The sequence below is a fragment of the Bos grunniens genome, chromosome X, assembly GCF_055505025.1.
Source record: "Bos grunniens cultivar Pamir isolate PY7600 chromosome X, Bosgru_T2T1.0, whole genome shotgun sequence".
In the NCBI taxonomy this organism is placed as follows: domain Eukaryota; kingdom Metazoa; phylum Chordata; class Mammalia; order Artiodactyla; family Bovidae; genus Bos; species Bos grunniens.
In genome coordinates, this window is record NC_141194.1 from 28,613,331 (window position 1) to 28,628,718 (window position 15,388).

The following is a 15,388-nucleotide window of genomic DNA, read 5'->3' on the forward strand; positions in this document are numbered from 1 at the left end:
CTTTTGTACCTTGGCAAATGTCAGTAATGCTGCTATGAACATTGGAGTGCATGGAATTTTTGAATTAGTGGATTTTTTTTTTCATTTTAAACAGTAATTTAAAGTTTATTCAAGCTTTAATGCAGGTTATTCTGACTTTAAGTTAGCATTACATGGCATACTTCTGAGTCCATTCCTGAAAAATTCTGTTGTACTTATCTCTGTCTGTTTTATAGATCTGTGCAACCTCTGGCACTAGGGAGGGGGTCATTGGGGTTCGAAACACATAGCAGGGAGCAAGTGGATACCAGAACTGTAGAAATCATGGAAGCAAGAGACCACAGTGATCTTAGAGTAGCGAACCTAGTGCTGCCATTAGTGTTCATGTCTGGATGATAAATTTTGTTGCAGCTGCAACCTTAGGTAGTGTGAACGGGTAGTCTTTAGGGAAATGAATTGGCACAGAGAATACACTGCCTCAATACGGGCTGCCATTCTTTTTCATAATTGTGGTTTCCCAGTGAAATGTATCATCCCCAACTGGACCTGTAGAATATTGTGCTGGAGGGTCCCTGCCCACCTCACTAAGTTCCTTATTAATCCATTTCAGTGCCACAGTCTGTGCTTTTTGCCTGACTCCTCACTATCAGTGTGTGAAGGTCCGGCCAAAACTCCTGACTATCTGGTGGCTGGGAAGGACTACCTCTTCATCTCACACTGGCTCTGCCAGACACAGGTGCCTTCTTAATAAACAGGGAGGTTGGACTGGGGTGGGGTCACTGGCAGAGAGTAGATGAGGCTGGAGGGGAAGGGGAGACGAGCAGTGGAAACCCTTAGACTCAGACAAGCATCGAGTACCTGATGGAGACCATCCAAATTAGTGGGTCCTTTTTTTTTTTTTTTTCTTCAGATATACACCCGGGAGTGGGTTTTCTGGGTCATTTGGTAGTTCTCTTTTTAGATTTTGAGGACCCTCCTTACTGTTATCCATGGTGGCTGTACCAATTGACATTCCCACCAACAGTGTACAGATCTTGTGCACATGCTCGCCAACATTTGTTACTTCTGTTCCTTTTGGATGATAGCCCTTCTGATAGGCATAAGATAATACCTCATTGTGGTTTAAATTTGCATTCATATGATGATTAATGATGTTGAACATCTTTTCACGTGCCTCTCGGCCATTTGTATGTCTTCTTTGGAAAAATGTGTATTTAAGTCTTCTGCCCATTTTTTTAATTCTTTTTTTAAATTGTTGAGTTATGTAAGCTGTTCATATATTTTGGATATTAACCCCTTATTGGTTATATCATTGGCAAATATTTTTTCCCATATAGTAGGTTGTCTTTTCATTTTGCTGATGGTTTCCTTTGCTGTGCAAAAGTTTTTACCTTTAAATACATCTCATTTATTTATTTTTGCTTTTATTTTCCTAGCATAAGGAGACAGATCCAAAAAAAATATTATTATGAATTATATCAAAGAATGTCCCACTCATAGTGCCTTCTAAGAGTTTTATAGTTTCCACTCATATTAGGTCTCTAATCCATTTTCAGTTTATTTTTTTATATAGTGTTAGAGAATATACTAATCTCATTCTTTGACAGCAACATGCCAAAGAATAAGATTAGAGCCTAAACACATCTTGGTATTATCAGAAAACTAAATATGCTTTTACATTTGAGCCAGTAATTAGAGTTTTCAGAAAGTAACCCTGAAGAGACATCCACAACCGTATGAAAATACTTAAATATCCATGAACATGTTAACTGAAGGAACATGATATATATCCACAGAGTGGAGTACTATACAGCTATAAAAAATAATGAGCATGGTCTTTGTAAACTAATATGGAGTGCTTCCATGATAGATATAGATATATAAAAGAATGTGGGAGTTTTGGGCTAATGTCAATGATACCAAGTGCAGTGCCTTCGCATCCTGGTATGAAGAGGCTTTGAGAGCTGAAGAAGAGAGAGCCAGAGCCAGAGCTGCAGCCAGGGCTCCTATGGTGCCAGGGCCAGTGCAATTTCCAGAGCATGTCCAAAGTTCCTCCCACCCCTAGTGAAGTCTGAGCAGATACTTCACATTGCATTTCAAGAAAGCAAGCAATCTTCCAACTAGCAGAGGGCCAAGGTGTTTCTCATGGAAACACAGCATGTAATGTATTTCCGATCCTATACAATATGCAAAAATTAGAGGTTTTTCTCTTTTTCTGTTTTTAAATGTTGTTCCTTTTAATTAAAGATGTGTTTAGCTTCAGAGTCTAAGTATACTAATGGCACAGCTCCCCCTTGTACTGCAGATTATCAAGTTGAAAAATAAGAATTTTCATAATACATAGCACAGACTGAAATCCTTGAATCATTTCTTGTCATTCAGAATAAGAAAACATGATATTGAAATATGGATTTTTTGCAAAAATGGAAATTATTCCACAGTGAAGTCTGTGTGATTATCAGATACAGAAAAAAAAAGTCTTGAGAGGTATTCACTTCTTGGTTTGTTTTATTCCTTATAGTCTTTCTTTGTAAAACTGAAGTGTATATACCTGGATTGGCTTAGCTTATTTAAGAATGTGGGAGAAGTGAAAACCCAGTAAACTTTACTTCTTGCACACTTTCACTGTAATTCTTCAAATATCAATTTAGCATCTGTTCTTTGGAGGCTTCTGAGTAGTATTGGGGATGCTAAGAAAAATAAACGGAACCATTTCCTATAGAATTCTAGAGTCTAAGAGAACAATTCATATAAAGTAGCTCATGAACAAAGATCTAGGGGCCCAATAAAAATGAGGTGTAAGGAGGTGAGGAGATTGAGGGCTTCCTCATGAGGAGTCTAGTGTAAATACACTGAGGCAAGGCACTTGGAGACTTTAGGACAATAAATGTCCCTGAGAGGTAATTTTAAGTTAGGCTACATGTTGAGCCCACCGGGGAGGCTGTGGAAACACTAAACAGAGGCCAGACCCTCAGATGGTGGGTCTCAAAGTTGAGAGACTTAAGACTGGAATGGAACAATTCCTGAACAATTACTTTTCAATTATCAGGCTTCCCAGGCCGCTCAGTGGTCAAGAATCCACCTGCCAATGCAGGACATGTGGGTTCATTCCCTGGATCAGGAAGATCCCCTGGAAGAGGAAATGGCTACCAAATCCAGTATTTTTGCCTGGAGAATCCCATGGACAGAGCAATCTGTTCAGTCCATGGGATAGAAAAGGGTCAGACACTACCGAGTGACTAAACAGCAACTTGAGTAGACCAGAGAGAAATCCCCCCTGGGGAGGGGATGGAATGTGCCCTGTGCTCCTGTCCCAGTGCCCGTGAACGCAGTGCACAACCTAGATGTTTCATGCACATCATCTCCAAGGAGATTCTGTGAAATAAAAGTAATAGTAGAATGAAACCGGAAACTCAGAAGCCAGTGGGCTGACACTGTGCTGTGAGTCGTGGAAACAGAGCTCATTTTATTGAAAGAGCATTCCATTCAGCGGTTTTGGCTGTGTTGATAATTCCGCAAAGTGTATGAGATGAGTATATTATAGGTGATGTGATGGTGAAATTGATGAAGGTAGGGGCTTATTTTATTTAGTTACTTATTTGGCTGTGCTTGGTCTCATCTTTGGAATCCAGGATCCTTGATCTTCCTTGCACCCTGAGAGTTCTTTAGTTCCAGGATGAGGAATGTTTTAGTTCTAGTATATAGGATCTTTAGTTGTGGCATGTGAACTATTACTTGTGGTGTGTGGGGTCTAGTTCCCTGATCAGGGGTGGAACCCAGGCCCCCTGCATTTGGAGCACAGATTCTAAGCCACTTAGCTACTGGGCCACTAGGCAACTCTCTAGGAGTTGTTTAAATGAAAGAGCAGCTTGGAAGAAAGAGTTAGTTTTAGAACCAAATTCTAGATTATTTACATTTCATTCAGTTAAAAAACTTCACCCACACTCAAAATATGATTTAGTAGTGGAAATGAAAGATTCTTTCTAAACAGCATTTTGGACTGATTTGGTGTTCCATGTCCGAGAATGCCACAGATTCTCTGACATCTCCTGGATTTAAAAGATTCCTCAGGGTCAGTGGTATCCTCCAGGATGAAAATAATCATGATCATAGTAAAAAGAGATATTGTGTAAAGTCTAAGTGTGGTCCAGGCCATGTGCCAGGTGCTTTAGCTACATGCCACTAGCTCTACAAAAGCCACTTCACCTGAGGTTCCTGGATTTTGGGGATGGATCCAAGTCCTCACAACTGATAAGAGTCAGAGCTGGGCCTAGACTGTTGGTCTGAATTTAACCACAGCATGTACGCTTCCACTTGTCCTGGCCTGAGGTGCTCATGAGTCAGTTAATTCACTGTCTTTTAGCACTCCAACATGTATCTTGAGTGACAGAAAGAGGGACACTGTGATGAAAACACTGGGATAGAATACATAGCCAAGGCAATACAAACACCAAAATAATTAAGAGGTGTGAATAAAGGAGAGAAGGAGATAATGCTCAGTTAGCAAATGATCACCTCCATGTGGAAATTCAGACACCCTCAAGTGATCGAGGGCTTACAAGATTATCTGGCGCTATCCTTCTATGTAGAAAGTAAACATTTTATTTGTTTTAATTAAAACTAGTTATTTCTATTTATTTTTTGACTGCTCTGGGTCTTAGTTTGGACACTTGGAATCTTTGTTGCCACATGCAGGCTCTTTAGTTGTGGAATGTGAGATTTTAGTTGTGGCACGAGAACTCTTAGTTGTTGGATGTGAGATTTTTAGTTGTGGCATGTGGGATCAAGTTACCTGACGAGGGATCAAACCTAGGACCCCTGCATTGGGAGCGCATAACCACTGGATAAACAGGGAGGTGCCGACAGTAAATATTTTAGAACTACCCTAAATCTGGTGACTCAGATGGTACAGAATGTGCCTGCAATGCGGGAGACCTGGGTTCAATCTCTGGGTTGGGCACAATCCCCGTGGAGGGCATGTAACACACTTCAGTATTCTTGCCTGGAGAATCTGCATGGACAGAGGAGCCTGCCGGGCTACAGTACATGGCATCACAAAGAGTGGGACATGACTGAGCGATTAAGCACACACCCTAAATCTGGCTGAAGAGCAGGAATATATCACCTCTATCTCTTTGACATCATAACATCTGTCCTGAGTTCCTTAATTTCTGCTGCATTTTCCTAATCTTACATCACTTTGGGGACTGAGACCCATTTTCTCCAAGATTTGCTAGAGGGTAACTGCTCACTGTTTGTAGGAATATGCATTCCACAGGAAGACTTTAATCAAGGGACAGAAGCTGATATGAGAACCTCCATAAAGGAGGACTAAGGAGATAATCACCCCTTGATATAGTGGTCACCCAAAGACTAAGAAGAGGAATCTTAGCTCAGTAGAAGGAGCAGTCCCAGGCTGTGGTAGATACAGTGAGAATGGTAAGCATGAGGAATCAGAAGGACTCAAATTGCATCCCCACTGTCTATTCTCAGAGGCCCTGATGGACTAGGATCACATGAAGATCATCCTGACTTCCAACTTGGAATTCTCAGGAGACTAGGACTTTGATGTAAGACAAGAAGCTTCATAAAACAGAGAGTAGAGTTACAGGATTTGTCATGTGTCAATGTGAAGACCTGAAAGTGGACTCAAAGTAGCACACACTATAAAAGGAGGCCCTGGAAAATCACTGATGCTGTGGTCCCCAGGAAGCTCTGGGCATAGATGTCAGGTTGATTTCAGTCTAGGAAGTCTTAGCGAGGTGAGACCTCTGTCTAATACAATCAGCCCCAGTTTCGCAGAGGGAGGGACCTGAATCCAAGGAGGACTTCACATGCGATGCTGAGTGTTAGCGGGGACCCCTGCAGAGGGAGCCGAACAGAATTCTGTAAATTCTTAGCCATGAGAAGCCCACAGGAGCTCCTTCTGAGTGGTCTGCTCATTCAACCTGTGTGATCTTAGGGAGGGCTGAGTCTCCTCTAGCCAGATCAGAACCCAGATCTGCAGATGGGGGTGTCTTGACCATAATCAGACTTAAGGTGAGCACCATCAGTGCTAGTGAGAGGATCTCTACCCCAACGAGGGAGGCTCACAGAGTGGCAACCCACCTGACAAGCAGAGATGCTCAGAGCACAGCTGGCCTCCCACCACTAGGGACTTGGGAAGGCGAGGGCTTTGTTTGGGAGCTGGAAGACTCGGGTTCATAGGAGGGGGCATCCGGGGTCTGATACACTGCACAAGGAGGACCCAAGGACTGATGAATATTGAGCTACTGGTGTTCCCATAGCACGCTGCCCCTGCTGTCATCCCTGGGAGACCCCACGTAGGACCTTATGCAGCTCCCCTCCACTTCCGCTTTGAAACCCAGCAGGTCGACTGGTAGCCGCGGCGACCATATGGCGGAGACTTAGTGTTCAGGACTCGTCCGGAACCAAGGTGAGGACCTGAATGGAGCTGAAGGGACTTTCCCAACCCTCCCAGTAATAAAAGTGACCCATCCACATCCCACCCCTGTGATATGGCTCTTAAGAGTCCCTCAGAGCTATCGGCTGAATGTGGACTAGAGTGTCTCAGGCTAAGGCGTTGGTCTGTGGGGGTAGGCCCGGATTCTACACCCGGAGGAGCTCTAGGACCTAGATGAAAGCCCTGAGGGCTGATGAGCTGACTTCGACACCGCCAAGGGGGCCACACTGAGCGGCTCCCCTGTACTGGGCTCTACGAGGCCCTGGGTAGAGCTGGCCAACTCTGGTGCCCCCTGGTGTTCACTGGAGGTGGTTTTAGGGAAGTGAGAGCCTTGCTGTAATGGAATAAACCCAGTTCAACAAAGGGACCTAGTCCCCAATATTAATGGCTGTGACGCTGAGTGAGGATGGAGGCTCCTCCCATAAGAAATGGAGTCACATAAGGTGCCAGTCCTATTTTGAGGACTGGGAGAATCAGGCGTTTTGACATGACACTTCCCGGGACATCTCAGGGAAGTGAGAGACCAGGTCAGTGGGGGCAGCCTCAGGTTGACAAGGGAGGGTTTCAGGTGTCCTGGTGGATAGTGAGAACCTTGGAGGCTGTGGATGTTCCACACCACATCATTCGGACCACATCTCCCTGTTGTCATCCCTGGGAGACCTCAAGAATACATGTCTGTCCCCACTGCGCGCTAATGGGGAAGTAAGGGTCTTGGTCTGAATGGAGTGGTCAGCAGAGGGAGAAACCTTAGACCCTGTCATGAGTCAAATGTAGAGCTTGGTTGCTTCTGTGTCCCGGCTATTGAAAACAGTTCTGCAGTGAAGACGAGTACAAGTGTCTTTTTCCATCCCCATTTCCTCAGGGTATACGCCCACTAGTGGGTTTTTGCCTCGTGTGGTAGTTTTATTTCTAGTTTTTGTAAGCAGAGTGAATTAAGTCATAAAGAGGAAAGCCAATATCATATATTAATGCATATGTATGGAATCCAGAAAGATGGTACTGATGAACCTATTTGCAGGGCAGCCTGGAGATGCCGACATAGAGAACAGACTGGTGGACCCAGTGGGGGAAGGAGAGGGAGGGGCAGATTGAGAGAGTAACATTGAAAACATGCACATTACCTTATGGAATATAGATAACCAGTAGAAAGTAGTTTTACGACCAGGGAGCTCAAAGCCAGCACTCTGATATCTTAAGAGGGGTGTGACGTGGGAGGGAGTTTCAAGATGGAGGAGACATAAGATACACCTATGGCTGATTCATATTGATGTGTGGCAGAAACTGGTACACTATTATGAATTAATATTGTAAAAAATTATTTTCAAAAAGACGTATAGGAGAAAACAGAAGCAAAAAAATATTTTAGACCTTGAATTGGGATCTTGTGAGGGTTCACAGGGACATCAACCTGCCTGCACCAGATTTTGTTCTCAGGAGACCGTGTTTGGTGAGATATGGTCATCTTCACTTCCTGCTTTTGGGACACAGAGTGATTGGCTTTTACTATCAAGCAGTCATCACTTCAGGAAAAAGTTGAGCTTCTCTACTGCTACTGCTAAGTCACTCCATTCCTGTCCGACTCTATGTGACCCCATAGACGTCAGCCCCCAGGCTCTCCCGCCCCTGGGATCCTCCAATCAAGAACACTGGAGTGGGTTGCCATTTCCTTCTCCAATGCATGAAAGTGAAAAGTGAAAGTGAAGTTGCTCAGTCGTTTCCAACTATTAGTGACCCCATGGACTGCAGCCTACCAGGCTCCTCCATCCGTGGGATTTTCCAGGAAAGAGTACTGGAGTGGGGTGCCATTGCCTTCTCCGAGCTTCTCTACTGGGAGCTCAATTGATGAACCTGAGTGAGGACTCAGTGCATCCATCCCACCCTCGGATTTCAGCCCAGGAAATCTCAGGGAAGGGCTGTGAGGCTGAGCCCCTTCTTTACTGTTCTATACAAAGTCTGCGGGAGGGGAAATGTCTAGTCTGAAGGTGTAGACACCAGTCCACAAATGTATAATTGTGCCCAACGCTTTAAGGAGCCAAGGTAAGGACCTTGAATGATGATCCCAGTGAACTCAGGATAGAAAAGACCCTAATGAGCTCTCAGCACTGGTTATCTATCTCCTGGCAGGGAGGTGGTATGAGGCATTCCTTCACTTACCTCTGGATCATGGGGAGGTCTGAAGTGCCTACATCAGAGTAGCAGAGGGAAGGGTGCCAAGGCTCCGCCAGGACTTGACGTGATAATACTGAAGTAGAACTTAGAAAACCCCACTGCTGGCACCTGCTGGCACCTGAGTAAATCCAGAGGAGGGCTGAGAGGATGCAGAGGAAAAGTAAGGCCTCTGTTCTTCCTCTGTGGGATTCTGTGGGAACAGGCTGTGCAGGAAAACAGGAGCCTTGTGGGTTCCTAGAGCAGTGTCCTCAAGGACAACTGCAGAGGCAGCCTTTGATTAAGCCAAGGAAGAGTCTCCCTGTTTTAAGGTGCTCATGTCACCTCTTTCTCCATCCTCCAGGTGCCTGAATCTCCTGTGTATTGGCCCAGGCTCTTGCCTGCAGTTCCTGACCACAGCCATCATGCGCCATGGGCAGAAGAGTCAGCACTGTGCTCGTGAGAAACGTTCCCAGGCACGAGCTGAGTCCCAGGGTCTTCATGATCAGGCTACCACATCTAGGGAAGAAGAGACCACCTCCTCTTCCCCTCCTGATTCAGAGAGCACTCCCTCAAGCTCGTCTGCTGCTGGCACCGCCACGGAGCCTCAGGGAGCCCAAGGCACCACCAGTGCTGCTGCAGGTGCCATATGTAAAAGATCTGGTGTTGGTGGCATAGCACGCTCAAGATCTGCAGTGCCTGGCACAGCATGCTCAAGATCTGGTGTAGGTGCCGAGGGACAAGTTCAGGAAGGTGAAAATTCCTCCCAAGCCTCAGCTGCTGCTGCGAGCTCTCACACAGATCTTCTGACCAGGAAGGCAGAGATATTGGTGCAGTACATGCTGTTTAATTATAAGATGAGGGAGCTCATTAAGAGGTCCAAAATGCTGCAGGAAATCAATAGAAGGTACAAGGAACAATTCCCTGAGATCCTTAGCAGGGACTCTGAGCACATGGAGCTGGTGTTTGGCCTGGTGCTGAAGGAAGTCAGACCCAACAGTCACTGCTATACCCTGGTGAGCAACCTAGATCTCAGTGACAGCGAGTCTTTGAGAGGTGACCGGGGGCTGCCGAAGAATGGTCTTCTGATGCCTCTGCTGGGTGTCATCTACCTGAATGGCAACCATGCCCCTGAGGAGAAGATCTGGAAGTTCCTGCATATGCTGGGCATCTATGATGGAAGAAGTCACTTCATCTTTGGAGAGCCCAGGAAGCTCATCACAGAAGATCTGGTGCGGGAAGAGTACCTGGAGTACCGCCAGGTGCCCGGCAGCGATCTCCCTCGCTGTGAGTTCCTGTGCCGTCCTAAAGCGCTCATAGAAACCAGCAAGAAGAAAGTCCTGCAGTTTTTGGCCAAGGTGAAGGATTCGGCCCATCCTGCCTTGCAGCAGCATATGAAGAGGCTTGGAGAGAGGAAGTAGAGAGCACCGGAGCCAGAGGTGCAGCCAGGGCTGGCACTTCTGCCTCAACCAGGCCTGGCACTGCTGCCTCAGCTGCTGCTGGCCCTTCTGCTTTGGCCAGGCCTGGCACTGCTGCCTCAACCTCTGCCTGCACTTCTGCCTCAATCAGGCCTGGCACTGCTGCCTCAGCCAGTGCTGGCCCTTCTGCTTCGGCCACTGCGCACCCCAGGGCCGCATCCAACTGCTCATCTCGCCCCTAGTGTGATCTGAAGCCTGTTGTTCACTTTGTGGCTGGAGAAGCTGGTCAACCTGTGTTCCTGATATGCATCAATAACTTGTTGACTTTATTTCCCCCAATTTTCAGTTGTTAAAACTTTTCAACAGAAAGGTCATTTAGAGTCATGATATAAGTATATGAATAACATGGGTCACACACACTTTGCTGTTTGTCAAATTTAGGAGTAAGAATTTTGTTTTCTCAAATAAATATTGGAAATTGTCACATCACTTTTGTGATCCAGGATGAGAATAACATCACTTTAGGATGAGAGTGTCCTTAGAAATGTGAAAGACACCACACTAATAGAGGCTCAGAACATTGATACATTGTTAGGGAGATAGCTGAAATTTCTTCAGATTTTGGCTGGTTTTACTCTCTGCTTAGTCTCCCTCTTTGTAAATGTAAAAGACACTTGCCTCTGCTTATGATTTATGGTTTTCAAGAATGTTTGAGAATATAAATTATAGCAAATGATTTATTCGTGGCTCTTCTTTTACACAAACGTTGACAATCTGCTCTTAAGAAGACTTCATGCTTCTACTGGTGATGTTTCTCAAAAAAAGTCCTAGCCTCTATCCACTCATTATAGTTTCTCAGAGATGCTGTCATTGTATGGAAGAGGCTGAGATACTCTCTACTTCAGGAAGAACAAGAAAGAAGCAGGGTAAAGAGGGGTTGGAGAGAACATATTATTTTGGTTTCATTGCTAAGTGGAATTTTGGCTGATTGGGGAGGTTGGGTCTTTTGTTTTTTCCTCACTTGGAACACTGCATAGTTTCTGACATCTGATAGATTGAAAAAAGAATCCAGCTGATGTAATATCTGAGGTCAAGATAATCATAGTAATAACTGCTGTTGCTCCTAATTTCTCAATAGAACAGGTGACGTGACAGAAGCTTTCCATAAATACTTATATTCCACCAATCTGACAAGAAAGGGCTTATCGAACTTACTTCACAGGGGAGAGCCCAAGGCTCATAGAGTTACAGTTTGGTTTTGTGCTGAAATACATAGGGCTGGTAAATGACAGCTGGCAATAGACTCCTGCTCTACACTACTTTACCCACTCCAGTGTTCTTGCCTGGAGAATCCCAGGGACAGGGGAGCCTGGTGGGCTGCCGTCTATGGGGTCCCACAGAGTCAGACACGACTGAAGCGACTTAGCAGTAGCAGCTACACTACTTTAGCACTCATACTGTTGTTCTCCTCACAACCTGAGACATACCCTTGTCTTTGTTCTTTAACAAGTCCTTTTAACATTTGACATTTCCTTTTCCTTATATATTTATTATTTATTTATTTATTTGCTGTGCTGGATCTTAGTTGCTGCACGTGTGGTCTAGTTCCCTGACCAGGGATCGAACCTGGGCCCCCTGCATTGGGAGCCTGGAGTCCTAGCCATTGGACCACCAGGAAAGTCCCCACCCTGTATCTTTTATTTCAGTGCTTTTCTCAGTACTCCAAAATTTGTCCTAGGTGATAGCAAAGAATGCCCTCATGCTCAAGCTACTGGATCGAAATGTGTAGCCAGAGCAGTAAGAATACCAGATATACTTAACCAACGATATGTATCCCTTATTCATTACTCATAGATAAGTGAAAGAAACAATATTCAGGGACAGTACAAGCATGTACATTGGCCATGTTAGATAACCTCTGAAGAGCAAGGAGTCTCCATATCATCCTTACAGTCTCTTCCCTGTGGAAAGTAAACCTATCAGAACAGAAATGACATGAGAATCTTCACCTGGCTGATGAGATAGATTGATCTACTTTTTTCTCCTTAAAGGACTGCCACCTGTCCTGGGACTCCCGCCTTGGTCTATAGCTTCTCCATCTCCTGTCACTCCTGGGACATGGACCCATTCTCTGTAGCACTGCAGAGCAAACATAGCTCAGGAGTTTGTAGAGATGTGGAATTTCCCCAAAGGCCTTTAATCCAAGACACAGAAAGCAAGATGAGGGCCCCAGGTAGGAGGATTGAGGAGAGCAAGACCCAAGAATATGGGGGATGGTGGTCACTGGGATAGCACTCCCTTCTGATCTCAGACACAGAGGAATTCAGAACTGGTGGCCTTAGGCTATTAGCCTTGGTATAGCCTCACTTATTCTTCAGGCTTGTCAAACTCCCTTCACTGTGCCACTTAGGCCTGGTGACATAATGAGTCCTACTCACTTCCTCCCAGAGGATCACATGGAGGTAAGGAACCTCATCCTGATCAAAGGGAGCAGCCAAAGCTCAGCAGAAGGATGATTTCCACGTTGTGCCAGAAGTCAAGGTAAGGACCCTGAATTCTTGAAAAGACCACTAGCCTCAAAACAGTGGGGGCAGAACATATTCCTTCCACTCCTGTTAACCTCAGAAGACCATGGCCTGTGGTGGGCCTATGAGGCAAACTCTTCTTCTTCCTCAGGGATCAGGAAACTAGTGGCCTGGGTGGAGAAGCTTTAAGGCAAATCAGGGAATGTTTCCAGTTGGGGAATATTTCCAGGTTCTTTCCAAGACAGTGAGGACAGCAAAGATCGTGGGAACACAAATACCAGGATGGCCACACAGTATGTTCCCTACTCTCAGCCTAGAAGGCCTCAGGCAGATTTACCAGGCCAAGGGGCCCTTCAGCTCTGACGGAGGAGTAGCAGGAAAGTTAAGGTTTGGTCTGATGGTGAGTTCACATGTCAATAGAAGGGGCAGTCTTGGGCTTGGCTGAGAGTCAAATTTGGGACCCTGATTTGGGCCCCTGAGAAGAACCATCTGTCATTCCCAAGGAGCTTGCCACAGCTTTCATTCTTGTGAGACTATGGGGAGGGGTGGCTAGATAAGGCCACTCTTACTTCCTCCTCCAGGCTCACAGGGAGGTATCGGTCTTACTATGAGGAGACAGGCCTCAGGTCAAGAAGGAAGGGATTCCCCAGGCCCCACCAGAAGTCAAATTGTGAAGCCCGAGTGGAGACTGAGGGGTCTATTCATCCCTGAATAGAAGGAACAAAGGAGAGTCCTGCCCTCCCCTTTGATGTCAGTTCTAGAAAGCTCAGTGGAAGACTGTCAGGCAAGGCTCTCCCTCACGTATTATACCAGGCCTTCTTCTTATACCAGGCCTTCTTCTTCTTGTTGAATTGCTAAGTCATGTCTGACTCTCTTGTGACTCCATGGACTGTAGGCCGCCAGGCTCCTTTGTCCATGGGATATTCCAAGGAAGAATTCGAGCCTGGGTTGCCATTTCCTCCTCCAGGGGAACTTCCTGACCCAGAGACTGAGTCTGCATCTCCTGCAGCTCCTGTATCTCAGCAGATCCTTTCCTGCTGAGCCATCAGGAAAGCCCTATATCAGGCCTAAGGGAGGTGAGATCTTCGTTGCAAAGTATAGTCACCAGTCCTGAGAAGCGAGGGATATGGTTGGTGCCTGCCAGGCACTGTGGCAGATGCTTTACAGTTACCACCACATGCCACCAGTCCTTCCAGACAGGGCTTGTCAAACTCCCTTCACAGTTAAAGAGCACGAGGCGCTCTCAGAGAGTTTAATGAAGTGACAAACTTTTCCATGGCTGTTTAAGTGACAGGGATGGCCATAGGCCCTTGATTTGAGTTGGTCTAAAGCTCACCCTCTCACTCCTGCAAGCCTGATCTGACCTTATGCCCTTAATTCCCTTTTTATTCTCATTACTGTGAAATGTATGAAGCACTAAGAAGAGGGACTCTCAGGTCCAACTATTATATTTTAATACATAGCCAGAGCAATAATAATAATAATGCCAAAATAAATGTGACATATGAAGAGAGGAAAAAAGAGATAGTATTTGCTAACAATAGGATCATCTGTCCATACATATGAGGGTTCAGACATCTTAAAAGATCTGAACGTTTTAACTTTCAGATAAGCTTAAAAGATCATAAGGGACTCAAGAAAATCATCTCACAGCCATTCCTTTGTATAAAAAATATCTATTAGATCTAAAATATAAAGTTTATTTATTAGAACAGAGATTGTCTGAGAAGTCTGGCTGAAGGAGAGAAGGGACAGGTTACCACGTTTTGTTTCCCTCACAGGTCTCTGCCTGGGCCCCCTTACTTATGCCATGGATTTCCTATCTCTTATCACTTCTAGGGCAGGTATTCCTTCTCTGAAAGGTCCGCAGTAGAGAAAGTACTCAGGGCCTTTCAGGAATGTGGCATTTCCCAAGAAAGCTTTAATCAAAGGGGCAAGGGCCTTTAGGAAGACACCCATGCAACTGGACTGAGGAATGCAACGCCCCAGAATATTAGGTGTAAGAAGGCTTCAGGCAGAACTCTCAAGCTGAACATCACTTTTCTCTGTTGTCTCAGTACAGTTGTCAGGGACGTGAGACCTTTGGTCTAAGGAGGGCAATCTCAGGTCAGAGTAGGAATTGTCAAATATATATGTGAAGCCCCTTAAAAAGAAGTGAAAGAAATAGCCACCCAGAACCACTGGGGTTCTGTAGTGTCCACTTGCTGCTGTCAGCCCTCGGAGGTCCTTAATTCCATCATAGGATGAGGAAAAGAGAGGCCTTGAGAGCTGAGAAAGACAGAGCGCTACCACCATGGGCAGGGCACGTTCCAGAACCAAGTCTGCCAGCTCCTCCCACATAGTGACATCCAGGGCAGATCCTTCAACTTGAGGTTGAAAAGAGAAGTAAGTATTCCAAGTAATTGAGTGCCAAGGTGGATCTGAAGGGAACACATTTTATGTCTTGTTTTGTCCTTGCTTGACCTCAGTAACTGGGAGATGTATCTTTTTCTGTTTAGGGCTTTCTTTTCGGTACTATTGAAATACGCTTCTTGTAATTGAAGGTTAATTTGACTTCCGTATTTGTGTTTATGAACAAAGTATATCCCATTTATTGCTGTATTTCAGTATAAGTACAAAGGTTTTTATATTGAGTCAGAAATCCTTGAATCTCCTTTTGTGGTTCAGAACAAGATGACAGGACAAAAGAATTGGGAGTTTTTTGCCAATGATAATGGACAGTGAGTGAAATTGTTCATATTGGGAAATATAAAAAAAAAGGTCTTGTCTGTGTGGCATCTGCAATACAGTGGAACAGGAATTCCCAGCCCCTGTTTCCCCTCAGCAACCCAGATCTTAAAAGTATATAAGTAGCAAAA

The 15,388-nt window shown here is 45.2% G+C and overlaps 2 protein-coding genes across 2 annotated transcripts in view; both read left to right on the forward strand.

The window, feature by feature from the left end:
- The window catches only part of LOC147340062 (melanoma-associated antigen B1-like), a 50,985-nt gene extending 40,244 nt beyond the window's left edge, over positions 1-10,741 (forward strand). The window contains 2 exon segments of the mRNA XM_086388398.1: positions 8,952-9,970; positions 9,973-10,741. Of these exon segments, the coding sequence (XP_086244524.1) occupies positions 9,013-9,970; positions 9,973-10,247 (1,233 nt within the window). The 5' untranslated portion in view covers positions 8,952-9,012 and the 3' untranslated portion in view covers positions 10,248-10,741.
- The window catches only part of LOC147340059 (melanoma-associated antigen B4-like), a 115,223-nt gene that overhangs the window by 68,761 nt on the left and 31,074 nt on the right, over positions 1-15,388 (forward strand). The window lies entirely within an intron of this gene.